The sequence below is a fragment of the Daucus carota genome, chromosome 2, assembly GCF_001625215.2.
Source record: "Daucus carota subsp. sativus chromosome 2, DH1 v3.0, whole genome shotgun sequence".
NCBI lineage: Eukaryota > Viridiplantae > Streptophyta > Magnoliopsida > Apiales > Apiaceae > Daucus > Daucus carota.
In genome coordinates, this window is record NC_030382.2 from 20,229,158 (window position 1) to 20,250,558 (window position 21,401).

The 21,401-nt window shown below is 34.8% G+C and overlaps 1 protein-coding gene across 3 annotated transcripts; it reads right to left on the reverse strand.

The window, feature by feature from the left end:
- Window positions 1–8,151: 8,151 nt before the first annotated feature.
- Window positions 8,152–15,645, reverse strand: LOC108205658 (uncharacterized). Of its 3 annotated transcripts, none has more exons than XM_017375657.2 (8): window positions 15,505–15,645; window positions 13,473–14,180; window positions 11,590–11,778; window positions 11,403–11,494; window positions 10,365–10,424; window positions 10,197–10,266; window positions 9,290–9,493; window positions 8,152–8,846 (listed from the first exon to the last, which is right to left on the reverse strand). In XM_017375657.2, exons 2-8 carry the CDS (start codon window positions 14,172–14,174, stop codon window positions 8,460–8,462), a joined length of 1,704 nt encoding a protein of 567 aa, XP_017231146.1. In that variant the 5' UTR covers window positions 14,175–14,180; window positions 15,505–15,645; the 3' UTR covers window positions 8,152–8,459. The 3 variants fall into 3 exon arrangements, with proteins under 3 accessions (XP_017231146.1, XP_017231147.1, XP_063942835.1); XM_017375658.2 differs by having other exon boundaries at window positions 13,473–14,175; window positions 15,505–15,623; XM_064086765.1 differs by lacking the exon at window positions 15,505–15,645 and adding an exon at window positions 15,132–15,479.
- Window positions 15,646–21,401: the final 5,756 nt, after the last annotated feature.

Below are 21,401 nucleotides of genomic sequence, written 5' to 3' on the forward strand. Positions count from 1 at the left end.
AATCTTGTATCCAAGCAAATATTTGCAGGCTGGCAAGCTCAGCTTTCAGTCTTTGAATTTGATATTCAATACATCAAAGGAGAAAATAATTCTCTTGCTGATTATCTAACCCGCGAATTTTTACAGGGTGAATGAGTACCCCTAATAGGGGCAGAGGCCGCGGCTATGGCCGAGGGCGAGGACGTGGGAGTAACAATTTGCTACCCCATACAGAATCAACTGTTCCTCTAATTGGAGACTGGACAGTATACCGAAATAATCGGGTAAGAAATGTGCAACAATTGCCTGCACCTCCTAAAAAGGAAGATATACCTTCCTCATCATCAAAGACAATGACTTTTAAAGAGGCAGCAATTTCGGAAACTCCTCCAGAGCAAGAATACTTTGAAAATCCGATTACAGAAAATATTCTGTATCTTGAAGAAGAAGATATTCTTATGACTCCAAATGATGGAGGGTCATTGAAAACCAGGTACCTTGAAAATAGAGGGTATGCTGCTTTACAAAATCAGCCCAGATTATATCTGGAAATTCTGTTGACAATTACCGAATCGGTAACAATTGTTCATCATTATCAGAACAATAACCCTGAAAGTTTTATAAACTTCAGCAAATGCCACATCAACAAGGTATTAACTCCCAGAGAATGGGGATTGAATCCTAATGAGGGTAAAGCAATAAAAATTGCTGAAGGTAAATATATTTATTTCAATTACTGGGATTATATCCAAGCTTTTTCTAAAGCATTTTATTATCAAAATCCCAAGAATAAACATTCTTGGTTTTTCTCAGTAAACCCTGAAGTGCTTAATAAGCACATACCAAATTGGTTTTATGAATGGTGGTCAAAATTTGGCCCTTCTCTTGAAATTCTACCAGAAAAAATTATGAATTTATATAACTCATGGTGTGATAATTACAGCCCTCTGGTAACACGCATTAAATCTAAAAGATTAATTTTTGGACAATGTCCTTTCATATTTTTCTCAAAATTTCAAATTCCTTGGATTTGGAGATGGACAATTTCTATCGATAAAGACAAGCTAGGAATTCCTCTGTTACAAAGGAATTTCTTCTATTAATGGTGGACGAAGATGAGTTCTGAAGATATTCAGAAGATAGAGTCCAACGTCAAGATGGTAATAAACCATGATGAAAAACAAATCCCTGATGGACAAAGTTCACAACAGACTCCAATGGAGGACCTGAAAACTTATTTTCAGAAAAAGTTCCCTAATGAATCAGATCAAAAGATCATGAAGAGGGTTTTAGACCATATGAAGAATCAATTCTTCAGTACATTTTCATTTCCTAATGAAGATCAGTCAATGAAAACGGCGTCATCACCAGGATCAATGGATTCTAATAATTCTTTTAATGTTTTAGCAGGTGAATCTCAGGAAGAAGAATATACTCCTACTCCTGAAGATTTCTGGGATGGTCTAATTGCATCCCTTACAACTTCAAATTTTAAGGGGAAAGGAAAGGATCCAGAATTATAATGATACCTTTTGCCAGAGAATTCAAAGAAATAAAGAGATTAGACTGGGAAATTCTCAGAATTAATGCTGAAAAGAATAATATCTATAAAAAATACAGTCAAGCCACCCCATAGGAAAAGGCTAAAAGAACAGTCAGAGAAATCCAAGAAAATTTCGAAAATTATAAGAGTCATTACCTCAATCTAAGGAATATTAAACTCTTAAGAGATTTCTTAGACGATCGAATTCTAGAAGGAAAAAATATCACAGGGTAAAAATTATTACCAGCTAGAGGAAGACCTCAATCCAAAATCATCAAAGATTCCAGCCAGCAATAATACTTGCTTTATTAAAGTTACTTTATTAAAGTTGTTTGTTTCTTTGTACAAAGTGAACATTATGAGATGTGACGATGGGGCCCAAAGTAGAACCCGGCATCAAATATTGTCTACTTTTTTAAAGTTATTTGTTTTCTTTTTACTTTTGTAAAAGTTATTTGTTTGTATTTGTTTGTAACGAATCCAATGAAGGGTTCTTTTCTCCCTATATAAAGGGATTTATGTAACTCTGCAAGGCAGAACTTCAGGACGGAATAAAAGAAAAATTTTCCTTTCTCTTCTCTCTTACTCATGTGCTGAGATTCTTACAAACATTCTTAAACATAATCTATATTGTTATTTTATTGTTGCTACATAGTTGCTGCGTGCTAGTCATAGTTGCTGCGTGCTAGTTGGTATCAGAGCGAGGTTGGAAGAAAGGTACATAATCTTTCTTTGAATTTACATTATATTAATGTATAGCTAAACTCCAGTTGTGGTTAGTAAGATAATGTTCTAGAATCAGACGTAAAAAAAAAAAAAAAAAAAGTAAAACTTGAAAATTTTGAAATGCTTTTAGTGTCTTCCTGAAAGTATCATCTTTTTAAAGCCGTAGAGAAGAAAAGGCGATTTGTTTGATGAGAAATATAGGAATGTTTTTGCTAAAAGTATTTTATTCATCTTTGTTTTCGTTGGATTTTTTCCTGTCTATCCCGTTAGGTTGATAGTGAAAACAAAGATAACCAAAAAGATTTAAATATTATGTTTTTCTTAATAAGTCTTGATTCTAGATACAGTTAGCTTACTACCACAACGCTTTTAAATATTGGGATTTATGTCTCAAGGGGACTGGGATGATAATGATCATCAAAATGATTCTGTATAAAATGCAGAATTGATTGAATATCCAAAGAATTTGGATAAACTAAACAAGTGGGTAATACCCTCTGTTGCTCCTAATAAGATTTATGAAATAGGATTTCTAGATTTAAAAGCAAGATTTGCTATTAAGACTTTAGAGCAAACTATCAGAATATCTGATAGTTCTCAGACAATTAGGTTATTAACTAAAAAGGATTTAGCTCCTTTTAAACAACACAGATTTATCCATATTGGATTAATCCAAGTAGCTTTTAAGCCCCTAACACTGTTAGGAGTAAACTCTAGTATCATGGCATACATAAGAGATGGTAGATGTAGAGACTTTAAACCCTCTTTAGCTGCTTTAATAGAAACCAGCCTATGTCATGGACCTGTCTATTTTGACGTATCTCCAAACTTAACCCTATCTTTAACAGATAGTAATTTGTTAGATGCTATGCAACTATCAATTCATACCAGTGGTTATAATTTTAAACCAGGTAGTGAAATAATAGCTATATGCTATAGAGTATACTATAAGGTTCTACAAACTTTGAACCCTAATATCAATAAAAAGATATTAGCCCCTCCAGGAACTACAACTGTGGTTCAAACTAATTTGTTAACTTCAAACATAGCCACTAATAGATTGATTAAGTGGAATGAAATTAATTTTCCTGAGACTTGGAATCTTCCTCAAGAATTAGAACCCAAGCCGATAATAAATCAAGAAATAGATCAAATTGTTGAGACATCAGAAGGAGATGTCGAAGTAAGATTTGGTTCTCAAAGAACATTAAGACTTCCTAGGACTACATCCTCTAGGTATTCTACTCACTCCATTCCTAGTGAGTACTATTCGGTCCCTAACGAATCAGCTAGGGCTTCTACTTCTCAAATAAGAGAAGAAACAGGATCTGTAGAAACAATACGAATAAGTCAAAATAAAATTCCAGAAGGAATTTATAATCAGAGTAGACAGTCGCCTACTCAATCTGAAATGAGCTTCCATTTAAATGATTAATTTAAACCCAGGAAGTGAGTTTAGAAAAATTCTCAATAGAGAATTTCTAGGAGAAGATAATAAACAATTTAGGGATTGGTATTTCAATAAATACAATTCTGAAGAATTAAAAAATTTTAAAAATCAATATTATGAGTATATGACAAAAACTAATGATATGCATATGTATATGTTTAAGAACATATATACATAAATATTATATATTTAATTATACACACACACACACAAATACATATATATAAATATATTTGTACATAAACAAATATATAAGTATACACAAATATAAAGATATAGGTCACTTTCAGATTCGGATTTATGTGGAAGCTTTGACATTTGGCAGTTGAGCAGTAGACTTGGCATAACAATAGTGTAGTTGGCAGGGGCTAGGGCTTGGCTTTGATCTGGAACGAATGACTAAATAAATGACTTGATCAATTCTCCTATTAATAAAATATATACTACGTGCAGTTCCGTACATGCTGACACTTAGTGTACTAGTCTGGTTCACAAACGACTAATACTAAAGTTGAACTTCGTACCGTCTTTGTCAACAAACATTGATTAGTTAGTTTTGAGCTAGTTATGCTTCAGTTCGTTTTATTATAACTAACCAACCAAGATAATCTGAAATCATACTAATTTATGATATATCTTGCTTTAGGGTTTGCACTGAAATCTTTTGAGTATTTAGACAAAATCTTTATTGCTTCCACAATACTGAATACTTCAATCTTTATTCTTCACCGAGACATGAACATATTAATGAATTTCTTCTAGTGAACTTATTCTTTTTCAAGACTGTAGATGGCTTCTCGAACCTTTGTCTTTGTATCTTCCGATTCCTGTACGAATGTCCTATTATTTACCTGTCATGTTCTATTGTTGAGTTATCATCCCTATGAATATGTTACTATACTTTTTCCTTCAAAAAACTAAAGACAGCTTTCTTTGATCTGCCAATGAGAGAATGTAGACATATACTTCCTTCCCCCTATATCATTTATCTCACCAAGAATAATTATAATCTCCTCTTTCTTATCTCTTCTTCGGTTGCACTGAAGAACACATCAGATTTTTGAAAGTTAACTGCTTGGGCAGATAGTAACTCGTAAGAGTGTAAAACCTGTTTGATTGAGTTCGCTTCCTCAGTTGTAGCTTTAAAGAACAATAAGCTATCATCTATGAATAATAGATGAGTAATGGACGGAGCAGTAGGGCTGATACAACACTCATTAATATGACCGTTGTGTGTAGATTTTTTAAAACTTAACAATAAGCCCTCGACACATAAAAAGAAGAGATACAGTGACAAAGGGTCATCTTGTCGAAGACCCCTCTTCGGAATAATAGGTCCAATAGAAAAACCCTGGAAAGATAAGAATATGATATTGTCGTTACGCAAATCATAATCCAATTAATCCATTTCTCAAAGAACCCCATAGCTATCATTTTCTTCATAAATAATCTCAAAAAATGTGATCATAAGCTTTACTTCTGTCGATTTTAAGAGCTACTTCACCCACATGGCTGTAATTTTCCATCTTCATATAATGAATAAGCTCAACTGCAATCAATACATTATTTGTTATGCTTCTCCCCGGTACAAATATTCTAATATCACGTCAGTGATGTGGGTCCATGTGCGGTCAACCTAATATTCTAATAATATTTAATGTTTTTAATTTAATAGTTATTAATACTGAAATAAGAATAATGCAACACTACATATAATAAATACAACACAATTTAAGCGCTATTGCAGTTATCCAATAATATCGTAGCTAATGCCATGATGTGAGAGCGACGCTTTCAAAAACCATTGTATAAGCCCATCTATGATGTAGTGTGGTAAAATTTTCTTCAACCTATTTGCAAGGACTTCAGTAAGAATTTTGTAAAGTACATTACATAGAGCTATAGGAATTAAATATTTCACTTCTTCAACATGCTTATTCTCGGGATGATAACCAAATTTGTTTCATTTATATCGAGTAGGAACTTTGTTATTTAGACAATGCAAACAATAAGTTAGATTGTAGAAGGGGGGGTTGAATACAATCTACAAAAATTTGAACAACTTTTGCACAACAGATTATATTCAAACTACAAGAGAATAAAGCTAAAACAGAAATTTAAAGAACAAGGATCTTAAAAATTTCAGGTGGATTGTTTGATCCACCTGAGAGATTTTTATATCAAAAACCTTACAAGTAAAAAATACTTGGCTGCTTACAAAAGAATGAAGAGCAGAAGCTTACAATTTCTTGCTAACTTTCTCTAGTGTTTTGCTCTTCAGTTCTTGGTGTTTGGATACTTTGAAATGTAGAATTACAAAGTGAATATATACTACTACAAACAAAACTGGTCTGTAAAAGTATTTTCCTACTCACTTTCTAGCTAGTACATATATAGAATTTCTTGGACTTGATACTGCATTTGGCAGCTTGAAATTCTTGTTGCTTTGCCAGAAATGGTAGGCTTCGAGGTTCTCAATATTTGACTAAACTCCTTTTGGTTTAGCTTCCAAAGCTGGTGCAGCATCTGTCACATCAACCCATGTGAACTTTGTCTTTTACCTGACTTGCAGCTGTCAATTGCTGATAATCAATTGCTAATATTATCAATTGATAATACCCTGAAATAGCAATTGATAGTCTTCTTTGAGTTATGGGGTAATGATGATGTTGATATAGCGGTTGATAATCTTCTTTCCAAATAGCCATTGATACTTTAAATTACCGATCGATCTTCACTTCACTTGGATAAATTACATGACTTCTCATATTTACAATTATGTCACCCTATCTAAACATCCATTGATAGATCAACTGCTAATCTAAAAGTACACATTATTTTTACATCAACTGCTAAAATACTCCAGTTTTGATACAGTACCTCATCATCCGTTGATGGGTCAATCTGATCAATTGATACTGCCATAGCATGCCATCAATTGATCAGCTACATGCAATTTTATTTTAAGTAAGAATAAAATACTTTGTATCATCAAGCATCACATGTTCCTAACAAACTTACACGTAATGAGCCTAACTTGATAGCATTTCGAAACATCATCTCTCAGCAATTTCCAAAAGGTGTTGAAAGAAAGATGGGTTGAGTCCGTTCGGGCTAGAAAATTAATATCTAAATTTTGTAAAACAATTTGAAAAGTACTATGTTATCAACTTTTTTTAAAAAAATTGATAATTAAAATACTAATATCAGTAGTATTAGTCCTATTATTTTTGCTAACTTAATAAATACTTGATTTGAATCTCTAACCAATAATAAATATGCGAATGATTGTTTTATTGTGATGTAACATGGATCTTGTGAACATAAATTTTAGTGGTAAAAAAAATGTTAGAGATTTTGTTATACGAGACTAATTTATTCCCTAGCCCCTCCTCGTATTTAGTTTTTAAATCTTAATTTTAATAATATAATTATTTTTATTATAATATTAAATAATATACAACTATCAATGTATATTATTTATGTTATGCACAAGTTACATTACACCGACGAATATAAATTTATAATGTTACTGTAAGTCTGTAACTTTTCATCTCCGGTCTTCTATAGTCTAAACAACTTAATTACTTATTTAAGCATTATCTTTACTCTATATCTTCTTGGTCCAATTTTTGCAAAAAAATTACTTCTGAGATCTATATTATAATATTTAAATATTAAAAAAAATCTTCAATTATATTATTAATATAATATTTCAATTTTTGTAAAATTAGGTCTCATTTTGAGATTCACGTTACGCCACAAAACTTCTTGAGCCGACCCTGCCAATATAAACACCCTATGTATTTGATTTTATGTGGTTGGTTGATGGTGTGGTGAATGAAATAAAGTTCTTTCCCGTTCTCTCTTAATAACTTTCTCTTCCTCTCATTTATATAAACACATATATTTTTATCACTTTATTTTCTCAACTCACATAGTTTAGAACTATTCTAATACAAATCAATATAAGAGATAACAACACATCATAGGCACACAATAAGCCACAACTCCTATGAGTTTAGTTTAATTTTTACTCCCTCCGTCTCAAAATACATGTCACTTTGACTTTTTTCACGTAATTTGAGATGCAAAATTAATATACTTCTACATATTATTTTTCAAAATTTTCTTTTCTGAATAAAAATATAGATGTTAAATTTTTATTCAGAAAAGAAAATTTTCAAAATAATATGTAAAAATATATTATTTTTGCATTTCAAATTATGTGAAAAAAGTCAAAGTGACATGTATTTTGGGACAGAGGAATATTAGTTATCTAATCATAAATATAGATGAACCCCCTGGCATTTCAATTCCACCCATAAAAGTCCACCAAACTCATCAGTATGTGCCCTTACGCCCACAATATTAATATGCATAACCTAGGTTTCATTTGAAAATTCTTAAGCTACGATACTTGTTATTCAAGGTGGAGCTTTAATAAGGAAAAGGAGAAAAAACCATTGACGTATATGTAAGAATAAGAGAGAAAACATGGCAAAGTTGTTAACTATTACTCTAGCACCTTGCACCTTGGAGGATAATAGTTTGAAGTTGACAGCTTCAACAAGACTTGCGGTGCTGCAGTAGAGGTTAATAGAGCAGTGTTCTTCAGTCGTGATACCTTTTCACTGGGACTAGCTTCTTCGTTTGACTATATAGTTAGTCAAGACTGAATCCATCCTCACTACAGAGATGATAATGGGAAACACAGAGTGTTCTGATTTCTTTTTCATGGATGAAAAACTACTGAAACGTTTAACCGATGAGAATGTATTCAGCATCATCTCGGTATCTATCACCGGCAGTTGGGGGCAAATTATGGCGGGAAACATTCTTACGAACTTGGGCATGCGTCTCTGCTTCGTGCTGGAATAATTTTACCATCTCCTTCAACTCCAGCTTCTTAATTTCAACCTGCTCCTCTGTGATCGGCCTTTTTAACCCAAGGTAGAGCAATCCTAAAGCAATTAGCACTATTCCTATAAAGAAAAGAATAGCTGCGAAGAGACCAAAAGCATAAGGCGTGTTACTTCCTCCAGGGATCCCATCAACATTGATTCCAAACAGCCCTGTGATGATTGAAAGAACAAGGCCACATCCACCAAAAACGGCCAAATTATGAGTGACCCTGAGACTCCTGTCCTACAAATTGGGAGAAAACTTAAATCTGAGGTTTTCTTTCGTAAGTGTAAGCTTAACGACGCAGTTTCTCATCATGCACATAACAGAAAGTCGCAACATTCCAAAATAAGGCAAATGATGATAAATTGATACTATTGTGACTAATTACAGATCTCCTGAGCATATTTCTACAATTTTTTAAACCTCTCTGTCAGGGGAAACATATATCTTCACTTATAACTGCGGTAACACACTTTTTCACATTAGAATTCTTTGGGTGATGTATAGCTAGACTAGATTGCGGTGATCCAACTAAAACTATCTGCACACAAACATAGTTGTGTTGGGGTGACTATAAATTGATTAAATTTCTCTCATTGTTTATATAATTAGGGTTCCCAAGCTTCAACTACAGGTGACTATCGAGAGACCATTATACATCGACTTATTTATTTAAAACTGACCTGCAGCCATGCACGCATGGTACTCTGCATGACATCTTGAACAGTGAATAATCGGCCACGAACTGCTTCTTGCTCTTCAAGCATTTCCCGTGTACTCTTTCGTACTCCTTCAAGCAAGCTTCTAGTAGTGGTTCCCTTAACGTGTTGAAGAAGCTCAAATATGATCTCCTCCCTAGCATGGAGTGACCATTTCACTCTAATAACCTGCGTAGGAAAATGAAACAAACAAAATCAGTCAGTCTCACCAAGCAAGCATATCAAGTCCTATGATAAAACTATAGATTACATCTTTACAATTGCACTTTAGAGGAAAGATAAGAATTTTTATTTGATTAATCTGTTAAAAAGCACAACGCAATCTTTTTCTCAATCTTATATATACTTATAAAATAATTAATCAATACAATATTATATTCTGCAGAATAATATAAATAATTCTAAATTTTTATTACTAAAATGGTTCTAAGTGGATCGTGACCCTCCACACGTACATGCATAAATAAAATGAACCGTTCTGAATACATATGAATCAAGACAGTTTAAACTGTTTTAAGATTAACCGATTTGACTTTCACTTTCTAAAGAAATAATATTAGTGAAAAACTGAAGTGAAATAATATTGCATTACATTTCAAAAATCGATGTGGCTAATATCTCTTTAAGGGACTGAGGTTTAGCCTTTCCGGCTTTCCCTAATCTGGATTAGTAAAAACAGAAGTTGAACGTGTAATTTTTTATACAAAATTAAAAAAACTTAAGGTGAAGGCAGTATGCATTGGTTGGTTATTGAAAAGGATCCTTCGACCTGCACTCATGACACTTTCGCCTCCCTATATACTTAAAACTAATGTATTGAAAGACATATAATCTGCCTCCACATGGGGGCAAAAAAGATAAAGCATACTACCTGTCTTGATAGCCTCCTGATTTCTTGATTAAGGATAATATTCAAAAGATTTAAATCTTCACGACTTGTCCTATTCAGAGATAAGAGGATAATTATACAGATAACGACAAAGGAACCAAACGAAGAAGAATAACCTGCACGAAAGAGGGTAGGTGTCCAAACACTTACCTGTTTATAAACTTCAGCTCCACTTCATCAGCTGTCCCAAAAATAGATTTCCGGAACAATCTAAGAATATGAGACAGATTAGTGAGACCATTTCCTCGGATAATTAAATGATTAAAAAGCTATATACTGAAGTTACATTAGATTACTCCCAATAATAGAGCCATATACTAAGTATAATTAGGAACAGCAACTTAAAGAGACCTTTTTAGTCTTTAGCAGTAGATTAGTAGTTACTGGTTCAAGTGAATAATTCAACAATGGAAAGCTGCTACCTATATAAACAACTTTACTACCACAGCTCACAAGAACTGATAACTAAAATAGAATAGAAATCCAACAAAATAATTAAGTTTGGTACTGTGTACTTCTTTAAGCTGGATTACATGATATATACTGTGAACTGGGAAGAGATCAGCAATAATATCGGAAATTAAATTTGCATGCAGTAAATATATTACCTAATAATAAAGATGAGATCAAGTTTCCTCTTGTCACCATTTTTATGTTTTTTGTAGGAATAAAAGAACCCAAAGCATGAAGCACAATTCAATCACATACATTATATACTACAGCAGCTAATCATCTAATATTAACTCACTTGGTATCTCAGAATAAAAGGTAATAAGCAAAGGGACTCTATGTGTAAAAGATCATAACAAACTGAAAAAGGTCAGAAGCTTTTACAAGATAGTAGTTAACTAGTTATCAATCACAACTATTCCTAATTATGTAGCATGAAGCTTCCCTTTCCTTTTGACAATCAATTATCCACCATGAAGCTTTTTTAAAGGGTCCAGAGATAAACATTGACAGTTTTCAGTTGGAAAATTTTGAATAATAATTTTCTCCTCATGCCAACCAATTTCCAGATTCATACCAAAGGTCGGTCTAGTGTTACCTTCCTCACTCCCTTTATGGGAGACAAGGGTTCAAAGCTTGTCATATACATGAGGGTGTGTTCAATTAACCTTCGAAACAAATTGCTGATTCACAAGTCATGACCAATATTCTACTTAGCAAGTTGGCAACATGATTCACCTATCATCCCATCGAGCCAGGCGGCTAGCTAGCTGTGCAATAACTCCGTGTGCTGTTCTCGGTGTATTATTACCACCAGCAAAAAGAAGTTCCTATAGCAGAGTATAAAAGTAATTATTGCAAACAAGCAGAAGCAGAAACAAAATATATCGTACTAGTTTAATTACTTATTCGGCTTTGAACAAACCTGAACTTCTGTAATGCCCAGTACATTTACGTTTGATGCAGATCCTTTCATGTGTAATGCAGTGATTAGAAAGTTTTGTGCTTGCCAGGAACGAAGAACGACTGGAATATCATCTTCATCAACATAAGGATCACCGGCTGATTGTCCCAATAGCTCAAACAATAGACCACCAGCAACCCTAACAGGGACCTGTATGACCCGGAAAAAGCTCACCACCATATCCACCGCGACCCAGGGCATTAATTGTTGAATTATAAATATTAAATTATTTGTTCTGCATTAACTTATTATTTCTATATGTTATGTTATGACTCTCCCAAAACCTTTGGATGTCATCTTTGACAAGTTAGCATAGTCATGACTCATGTATAAGCGATTGACAATGAAGATTGCATTAAACCTGTAAATATAGTAGAAAATCCACTAAGCCCTCCTAACACCTTAATATGGTATCAAAGAGAAGACTAAAGTCCTACCCCTCCTACCCTAACTTTCTCTCGAGTAACATTAATGCACTTGGGGTGAATATTGCCCCAATATATGAAATGGTGATCCAACTCTTTAACCCACAAATTGGCTTTCAAGGGGGAGTGTTAAACATAATATACGGTCCAATTCCCTCAATAACTTCTCCTAAGACTTTAAGAAATTAGGAGAGATGGTAATTAACAAAAAAACAAATCATTACTATATGATATACCTATGAAGCAATACAAAGGTAATAAGCATTATGCATATTACAATATCATCAAGTTAGTAGTGTGACTGAATGTAGCCAATTTTTATAGTAGCTCGGTGTTCAATTTCGTTAGAGGAGGCCAAAGGGGGTGTTGCCCTGGGTGACACAATCTAACCTGTGACTCAATAATTAAGAAGTTGTGTTTAACCTGAACCAACCAGCAGTCAAATTTACATGTTTGACCGAAAACCATCTTTTTGACATCATATGACCAAAATAACTAAAAGCACTTGTTTGACCTACATTCTTAAGGATGAAACTATGATCCACAAAACATAATTACATCATACAACTCTTCTTTGCATTTCTAATCAATCAAAAAATAATTCATCAAAAAAAGATTATATACTTGATTTGAGCGACCTAATATTGACCCGGCCTTACTTTTAAGTCAGTTTTGGGTGGACCAAACTTAACCTGATTGTTGTACCAAGTTCATGTTCAGCTTTCAGGTCGTGTGTCTAATATTGCAATCACATTAGCCTAGTCGGTAAAAGTTTGTTTTTTGTCTGTACAAAACTAAGAAAAATAGAGATCACAGCTTATGTAAATGCTCAAAATTCAAAGCTTTTATGTTAACAAAATTTTTATATAAACGTGTTGCGGAGATCGTTGATACAGTTTTGACCAAATCCATATAAACTTCTCAGTAAAGTATTAGATGTATCGTTATGAGTTATATATTAACATATATGGAATAGAAACAACACAAATAATGTAAGATTCTAAGATTTGTTTTTTAGACCCAGTGTGTAAAATGTGAATAACATAACGACAACCAATTATTTTTGAATTTTTACGTCATGAAGTTCACTGAAACAAGGGCGAAAACTTAGATAACTAAATTAGAGTGCATTTTCCTCAAATTGGAGGAATGAAAAGTATGCTAAGCAATTAGAATCCAAGATGCCCTTTCTTGTCTGTTGTGTCAATCACTAGATGCTCACTTTTAAATTTCCAAGGGAAAATGGGGTCAAATTAATGCAATTATCGCTATCAGAGCCAGCAGTAAAACCTCTGTGTTTAGAAATGCAGACCTGATATATTTTCTACCGGTACATTCTAATATAGATGCTTTCGTTAGCATTTGTTAATTACATTAAAAATAATAAAGGAAGGAATTAGAAAGCTGAGCACGCAATACCTCATAGAGAAGGTGTTTCATTCGCTCACTTATCAGCCGACTTTCATCTCTTAAAGCAACGCTTATGGCAGGGTGCAACCACTGAGCATTGTTGAGCCATTCATCAACGAAGAGATGACCAGCAGCCACATGGCACCACCATATCGGCCCAGCTGCCCTCTCCCAATAAGGAGCTGCTAAGTCTGCAATAGTACGATCATCTTCATCATCCATGAAGTCAAATTGCTGTGAGACCCATGCAGCATCCACTTGCACTTTTTTGACAAGTTCAGATATTCTAGTCCATCCGATTGGAACCCAATGACTCCCTTGAAATTTCTCAGGAGTATGAGCATGCTCCCATTGGGAGTCATGATTATCTATGTCATCATTCACAGAGCCAACTTGATTTGTTCCCAGCTCAATAAGAGATGTACAATCCAGTAAACTATTATTATCATCTCTGGTAGAAGCCTCAACTCGGCCATGAGTAGGCACTTGTTTATTTAACCTTTCACCATTTACACGAGGAGCTGGCTGAATCTTCAAGTGGGACTTTGAACTTGATCTTTTATGCCCTTTCACCAATTCAAAAGCACATATAAGGCCATCTGTCCAAAGCTCACTCCCAGTTGTGACATCTTTACTATATTGACTTTTAAGATTTTCTAGCTTCTTAATTTTGTTATTCTGAAATCTGGAGTTCTCACCCATGCCACTCATTCTTTGCTTCATACAGCACAGGAAAAAGACCAAGAATGAAATGAGTTGCAGCATCTCAGCTTAAGGTGAAGTAACAAGAAAAAACACAAGTTTGGTCTGTGACCAAAAGGAAAAAACGTCCTAAATCATATTTATAACTATGACTCAGAAGCAACTTAAACTTTATGGTGCGTTCCTTCCGTAAAATTTGCTAGATGCATTTAAAGTTTTAGCCACGCTGGTGCAATTTAAGGAAACTTAACAAGCTCATCCAAGTAATGACTTTTGCTTTGTTTTTCATTCTGCCACATGAAGGATGTAAAGTGTTTGCCAAAAGCATTTAGGAGACTTCTAAATAGGAGCACATAGATAAGTTTTCTCAATATTTAACCTGTTCGATTCATATATATGTACTAAGCCAATAATTTGAATAAGTCAATTCTTAAAATTACTGCACCATTTGGTTTGAATAAGTAAACCAAAATATAATATAAATCTTATCAAAGGTGGAAAAGAAAGAAGGAAGAGCAAAGAGGGGGGAACGAGAAAGTGTAAATGTTGTACGATATTAGATATTGACATCTTCACTAAATTGGCACACTCAAGCTCCAATACATTCAAATTTGTAGGACTGATAAGGTTGCAGAAACAAAAATCATGAATAAGCAGCTAGAAATTAGTTCAAATCCCATTCCTTTTTCACCCAATTTGGTATGAATGATATCCAAAAAGGAATAAAAAAACAAGTGACCCAAAAATAGTACAAATTCCATTCCTTTTATCCAAACAGAGCTTGATGTCAATGGAAATTCAATTCCTCGCAAATAAAATACGGCATGGTATTCAATTAGTTTCTCTTCTTTTTTCAGTATATGCCATAAGCATATGCCATACATGGTGTACAACACAACCTCCAAATTCCTCCACATAAACAAAGAGATGTCAAACCCAAACATATCAAATTAACAGAATACATACAATAATTTATGAACACCCAGAAACCAAGAACTATCTAGCAGTCTCAACCACCCATTAGCACAAGCTCACAGTTTCACAAACTAAACACACAATATCTTGGTCCAACGGTATCTCCCTTGCTCCCTTCCCCCTTTACCGGATGACGAGGGTTCGAATCCTGTCAACGACAAGACCCAAACACCATCTTCCCAAGAACTAACAAGAAGATATTTAGCAAGCAAATTTACACATACACACCAAGTTAACAAGGCCAATGTAACCAAATCATAACAAATATAGCAAGAAAAAAATGATAAAAATCAAAACTTGAGAACTTAAAATGACATTAAATGCAATAAAAAGTAAAGATTGCAAGAAAGTTAAAGCAAGATACCTGTCTGTATGTAGTATAAAGATGATAGAGTGTTCTGGGTTTGTGCTGTTAAGTTTTGAATGCAGAGGAGATTAATTACTGAGGTGAAGCAAAGAATAACAAAAAGGGCTTCACGAAATAGAAAAAGGAGTAATGAGTTGCTTGGTTGTTTTGATTAATTAAATTGATAAACTTAACTCATAATTGTATATTTTATATTGTTTCAGACCTATTTATATATTTTATATTTTATATAATTAAAAGTTTTACAATTATACACGAAGATGGTACCTCTAGAATTTTAAAATGTATTAGATTGTAAGAGATTAATTTTAATTTTATAATTAAAATTTGGTTAATAAAACTGCATTACATTACTTAAAACTGCATTCAGTTGATTTCTTTTATGATATGAACTGCACTTAACCTGCACTCGTGGCTCTTTCTTATTTCTTTATTATTTTCTTTCATTACTTATCCCTATTTTATGATATATATCGAAAAATTATAATTTATTTTTAAAATTTTATATTTATAAAAGTCTAAATACACAAAAAGTAATAAAATATACCTAAAGAATTTATTTTGTTTTTTTAAAATTTTATTCTTTTATAAAAGTTTGAAAACTAAAAGAATACTCTTTTAGTCTCTTTTATATGTCTATTTTGACATTTGACTAGTCAAATTGACTATATTTTGATTGGAATTTACATGTATCATATAATTGAGAAAAATAATAAAAATCATATCTTTAAAAAATATTTTAATCTATTTTAATATGCAACTTTCACATTTTAAAAGTAATGAATAGATAATTTATAATGTTTGATCAAAAATTGGTCAATTTGACACTTCGAAAATCAAAATAAACATGAAAGGGGGTGGGAGTAATAGACAAGAGCACACGCTAAACTTTGGACATAAAGCGGTGAGTTTGTGCAGTTGTGTTGGATTTGCTGTTTTAGGTTTTTTTGCATTTTTTATGGGCCCCGTCGTCCGGTAGAAGAAACACAACACAAAATATTTGCAAAATCGTTATGAGAAGATAAAATGTAAAGTGTAATCTGGATAATGAAATATAAATGTTGTCGGGTTGAATATTTGTAACAATATTTGTAAAATTTATTTTGACAGGTGTCCCGGGAACTAAGTTTGATGCAAGACTACTCGCTATAAGTCTAGAAGATTCCATTTCTGCAGATTTAAAATAATATAATTTCACAACAAATATAAGGAATCTTTCAATATCCAATATGAGGAATCTTTCAGTATAAATTTTCAGTGTATTTTAACAATTTTACTATGATGCATGTAGGAGTGAGTAAGAAATCGAATTAAAACCGAAACCGCTAAAAACCGGCAAAAATCGAACCGTATAAAACTGAAATGAACCGAAACCGTTGCGGTTTTGGTATAGGTTAAAACCGATTATATATATATATATATATATATATGGAATTGCTCAAATACAAACTCCTTAGTGTACAAACGTACAAACAATCACTAAATGACTTGGACAGAATCACTAAATGATTGAACAGAATCACTAAATCTACCAGGATGTCTGATGGAGAGATAAGGGGAGGGGAGCACTTACGGGACGGAATAGTCGAGTGGTGGTGCAGCGCGGCCGGCAGCAGTCACGACGCCGGCGCGAGGGCACGATTGAGGGAGAGAGACACGATTGAGGGTGATGAGAAAAGCAATGGTGATTGTGTGTGTGTGTGTAGCACTGGTCGCTGAGTGAACAATCAGAGAGCGAGAGAACCGCGAGATAGCCGCTGGGAGTGGTGGTGGTGGTTGGTGGTGAGAGAGAGAGGCGCTTGGCAGTGGTGGTTGGCGGTGGATAGTGGTGAGAGAGAGAGAGAGTGGCGCTGGGCAGTGGTGGTGGGTGGGGTGGTCGTGGTGGTGGTGATTGGAGGTGATTGTGGTGGTGCTGGTGATGGATGTATATATATATATTTGTTAAATTAAAATCTGGTAATCACTAAATATTATTGTCATAATCACTGGTTTGTACGTTCGTACAGTAAGGAGTTTGTACTGGAGTAAGACCCTATATATATATATATATATATATATATATATATATATATATATATATATATATATATATATATATATATATATATATATATAGGGGTGGGTTCTGATACAAACTTACAAACTTACAAACTTTATGCGTTCAACACATATATAATTTGAGTTCAACATATTTTTTAACATATTTTGTTGAACATCGATTAAAATTGTGTTGGAGAAGTACATAAACTAATTTTTAAATGTAAGAACTAAGTTAAACGTATTATATAACTAATATTTATGTTTCTAAACCCTACCCAACCCTAGAGGTATAGTTTAAGCGTCTTTATAAATATATTCAACATAATGATAATTAGTGTTCTACACCCGATGTTGAACCCCAGTTACGAATGTGTTGAATGCACGATTTATTTATGCATTATTTATAAAAATTATGATGTTTTTTCAAGAATTTTCAACATCGATACTTTCTATAACTAAGGATTAACACGATTGGAGAATAAAAAAAATTAAAAAAAAAAAGTTTGTAAGTTTGTAACTTAAAAAAGTTTTTATTTGATCCTATCCCTATATATATATATATATATATATATATATATATATATATATATATATATATATATATATATATATATATATATATAGAGAGAGAGAGAGAGAGAGAGAGAGAGAGAGAGAGAGAGAGAGAGAGAGAGAGTTGAGTTTAGGGAGACCTCCCTTATCAACAAACCCAATAGACCACCATCTACGGTGACGGCCTCAACCCCGGGGTAAGAGTTGACGTCACTAATAATAATAAAAAGGAAATACATCCGGAATATAATAATAAACAATACAACCCCTGACCAGGATCTTGCCAGGTTTAAGTATGATTTAGGTCACCTGAATATTACAATACCAAAATATCTTAAGTCTGAATACACTCGCTGATTATTACAACATACATATATAACCCATAATATCTGACTCAATTACCTCATAAGTGCCAAAGATAGGTGGAGGGATGGGACCCTGACCACGGCTGCTCACTAGTCGTCTGGGAGGTCTTGTTCTAGACATCTGAAACATGTATATAAATATTTTGCAAGGGTGAGCTATGAATCGCTCAGCAGTACTAATATGAATAAACAAGAGATATAATCGTAAAACAGTTTATAAGAGTAAGAGTATAGAAATCATGCATGCTTTGAATATAAAGCAGTAAACCATCATTTGATATAAAACTGGAAATCAACTTTAATTACTAGCATGCTTTAAAACGTAAAAATCATAAGTTTTTAGTTCCAAAGTTTATCACTAGGATGCTATAACAGAATTTAATCTCAAAAGGAATTATCAGATATAATGGACGCTAACAGGTGAAGATAGCTGATCAATCTATCAACACCGGACGGCGACGAGACCATCACGAATAAATGTTCCGGAACCTAAAAACGATAAGTCTTTATCACGCTGGACTAAGGGGTTTAACAATGCGCACCACCCGACTTAGCCTCTTACGCAACACATGTTGGGTCGTTGTTGTTAACGGAGGATTTTGGTTAACAAGAATTATATGATTTTGGGGTTTAGAGTTTATGAAAAAAGAGGGGCTGAGCTTGAGAGATGTCTCGATTTATCTCGTGTATTGGATCTCATATCCCAAGATGCCTAAATTGTTAACGGAGGATTTTGGTTAACAAGAGTATTATGATTTTGTGGGTTTTAGGGTTTATGAAAAAAGAGGAGATGAGCTTGACAGATGTCTCGATTTATCTCGTGTATCGGATCTCATATCTCAAGATGCCTACGTACCTATGTTTTTATAGGATCAAGCCCATGCAGTTCTGTTAGGATTGGGCTGAGTTAATTGATTTTAATCTGATATAATCTTCGAGTTGTGATATCTTTCTCGATTTAAAAGATATCGTTTGGAGATATTTTATGTGATAATTGATTCTTTCCTCGTTTCAGAGAGAGGATAATTATCGGGTGATAAATAATAATTATTAATCATAATTAATAATTAATAAATAAGAAATTTGGAAGATAATAGCTCATGCCAAAATATGGCATAACAACAAAGTTGTTATGCCCAAAAATCGGCATGGGCCTCGGCAGGCCCATAGTCAGATATGGATCACCGAGGTGGGCCCGTCCACCTCTACTTATGAAGACTGTATGCTCTCTAGGCCAAGAGGGGGACTGGATCAAGGATATTGGGCTCATGGTTAACCTGGACTAGGGCCCTTGAGCTCATTATACCATCATGCCGCCTCATTGGTGAGCTCCCACTACTTAGAATATTTGTGAAGACTTAAGGAGGACCCTAGGGGTCATCATGAAGATATGCCGGTGAGCCTAAGGCCTCACTACTTCATGGCCTCATAACTCTCAGAGGTCATCATGGATGAAGACTATTAGCCTAGGGGTCATCACCCTAGGGTTCATTCTCTAGCTAGGCTCTCAGGCCTTATCATCTCTACTACAAGTTGGCCTCATCTGAGGGGTCACCCACTTTATTTTACTAAGTCCTTTGGGCTCTCATTATCAGGGCTACGCCTTCTATCTCAGGTTCCCTCGCCCCATAAGAGGATGTTCGGGTTACATCACCCCGTAAGATGATGAATGGCCTCCCTCGCCCCATAGAGGATGAACGGGCTCCCTCGCCCCATATGAGGCTGATCAAGACATGAAGGCTCGTGTCTGGACCTGTTAGGCCCACGAGTATGGATCTCGAGGTCTTTACCTCCGCTTATTGGATCATTATCTACATTCCGACCTGCTCCATGACAGCCTCTTGCCATATGGGCCTAGGCCATGCGAGTACGGGCTCTTTCTGATGGCGGTCCTCACGGTCCTGTGGACCTGGGCCCAGATGGACCGGGCTGACACTTAGCCCGTGCTAAGAAGTTTGGCCCGAAAGAACAACGTGGTAGCTTGAACCCCTATAAATAGGGTACGTAGGCCTCTTGTGGCGAATAACCTGATTCTTGCTGAGAACACATTCTCTCTGTCTCTCAAGGATCAAACCACAAGATCAGCTACATCTTCCATCACTCTCCGTCCCGTGTTCTTTGAATATTCTTCCTAAAATCACGTAAGTGCCCACATCTGTTGTTAACCAATTTCTCCCGTTAACAATTTGGCGACCACATTGGGAGATCAAAACATCTTAGGGAGAAAGATGAGCCGTAGGAAGAACAAGTCCAAGAGAGCATGGAGGACCTCTCAAGGAGGCCTCGATGAGGAGAACAGTGTGGTCCCTCATACTGATGAGCCGAAAGGGGACCCCTGGACACTCCTGAAGGAGAGGCCCCAATATATGATCCCATCATTAAAAATCTATGGGGAGATGAAGACTATGACATCTGAGATGACTGATATGGAGAAGCAAACGAGCAAGAAGAAGAGAGGTTTCAAGAAGAATAGTCGTTTCTCAAAAGGCAGGAGAGCCTCAAAAGTGACCCCCAAGAACTTGGAGAATGATTTTGAACGAGAGGTAGAGGCCAAGCAAGCAGCTAGGAGGGAAAGAGAACGCCAACGCAGAGAGGAGTGACCCCCCTCCCATCTTGACGAGAGAGAGCGGTCGCACCACTCAAGGTCTAGACGGGAGAGATCCCCTACCCATCATTCCCACCGACCATCTAGGCCGCGGAATAATGAGGATGAGGGAAAATCCTGGATGCATCCCAACATGAGGAATGATCCTCCTCCATCTCTCTATAATGAGGATGATGGGCGTGACGACAACAATGAGGACGAGCGCCTTGGGAATTTGAATGTCATGACCTGAAAAGGATACTAGATCGAATGGAGGAGGAAAAGAGGCTCCCTCCAACTATTGTTCCACGTTCTACCTTCTCTTGAGCCATCTTAGAGTCGCATCCTCTTGT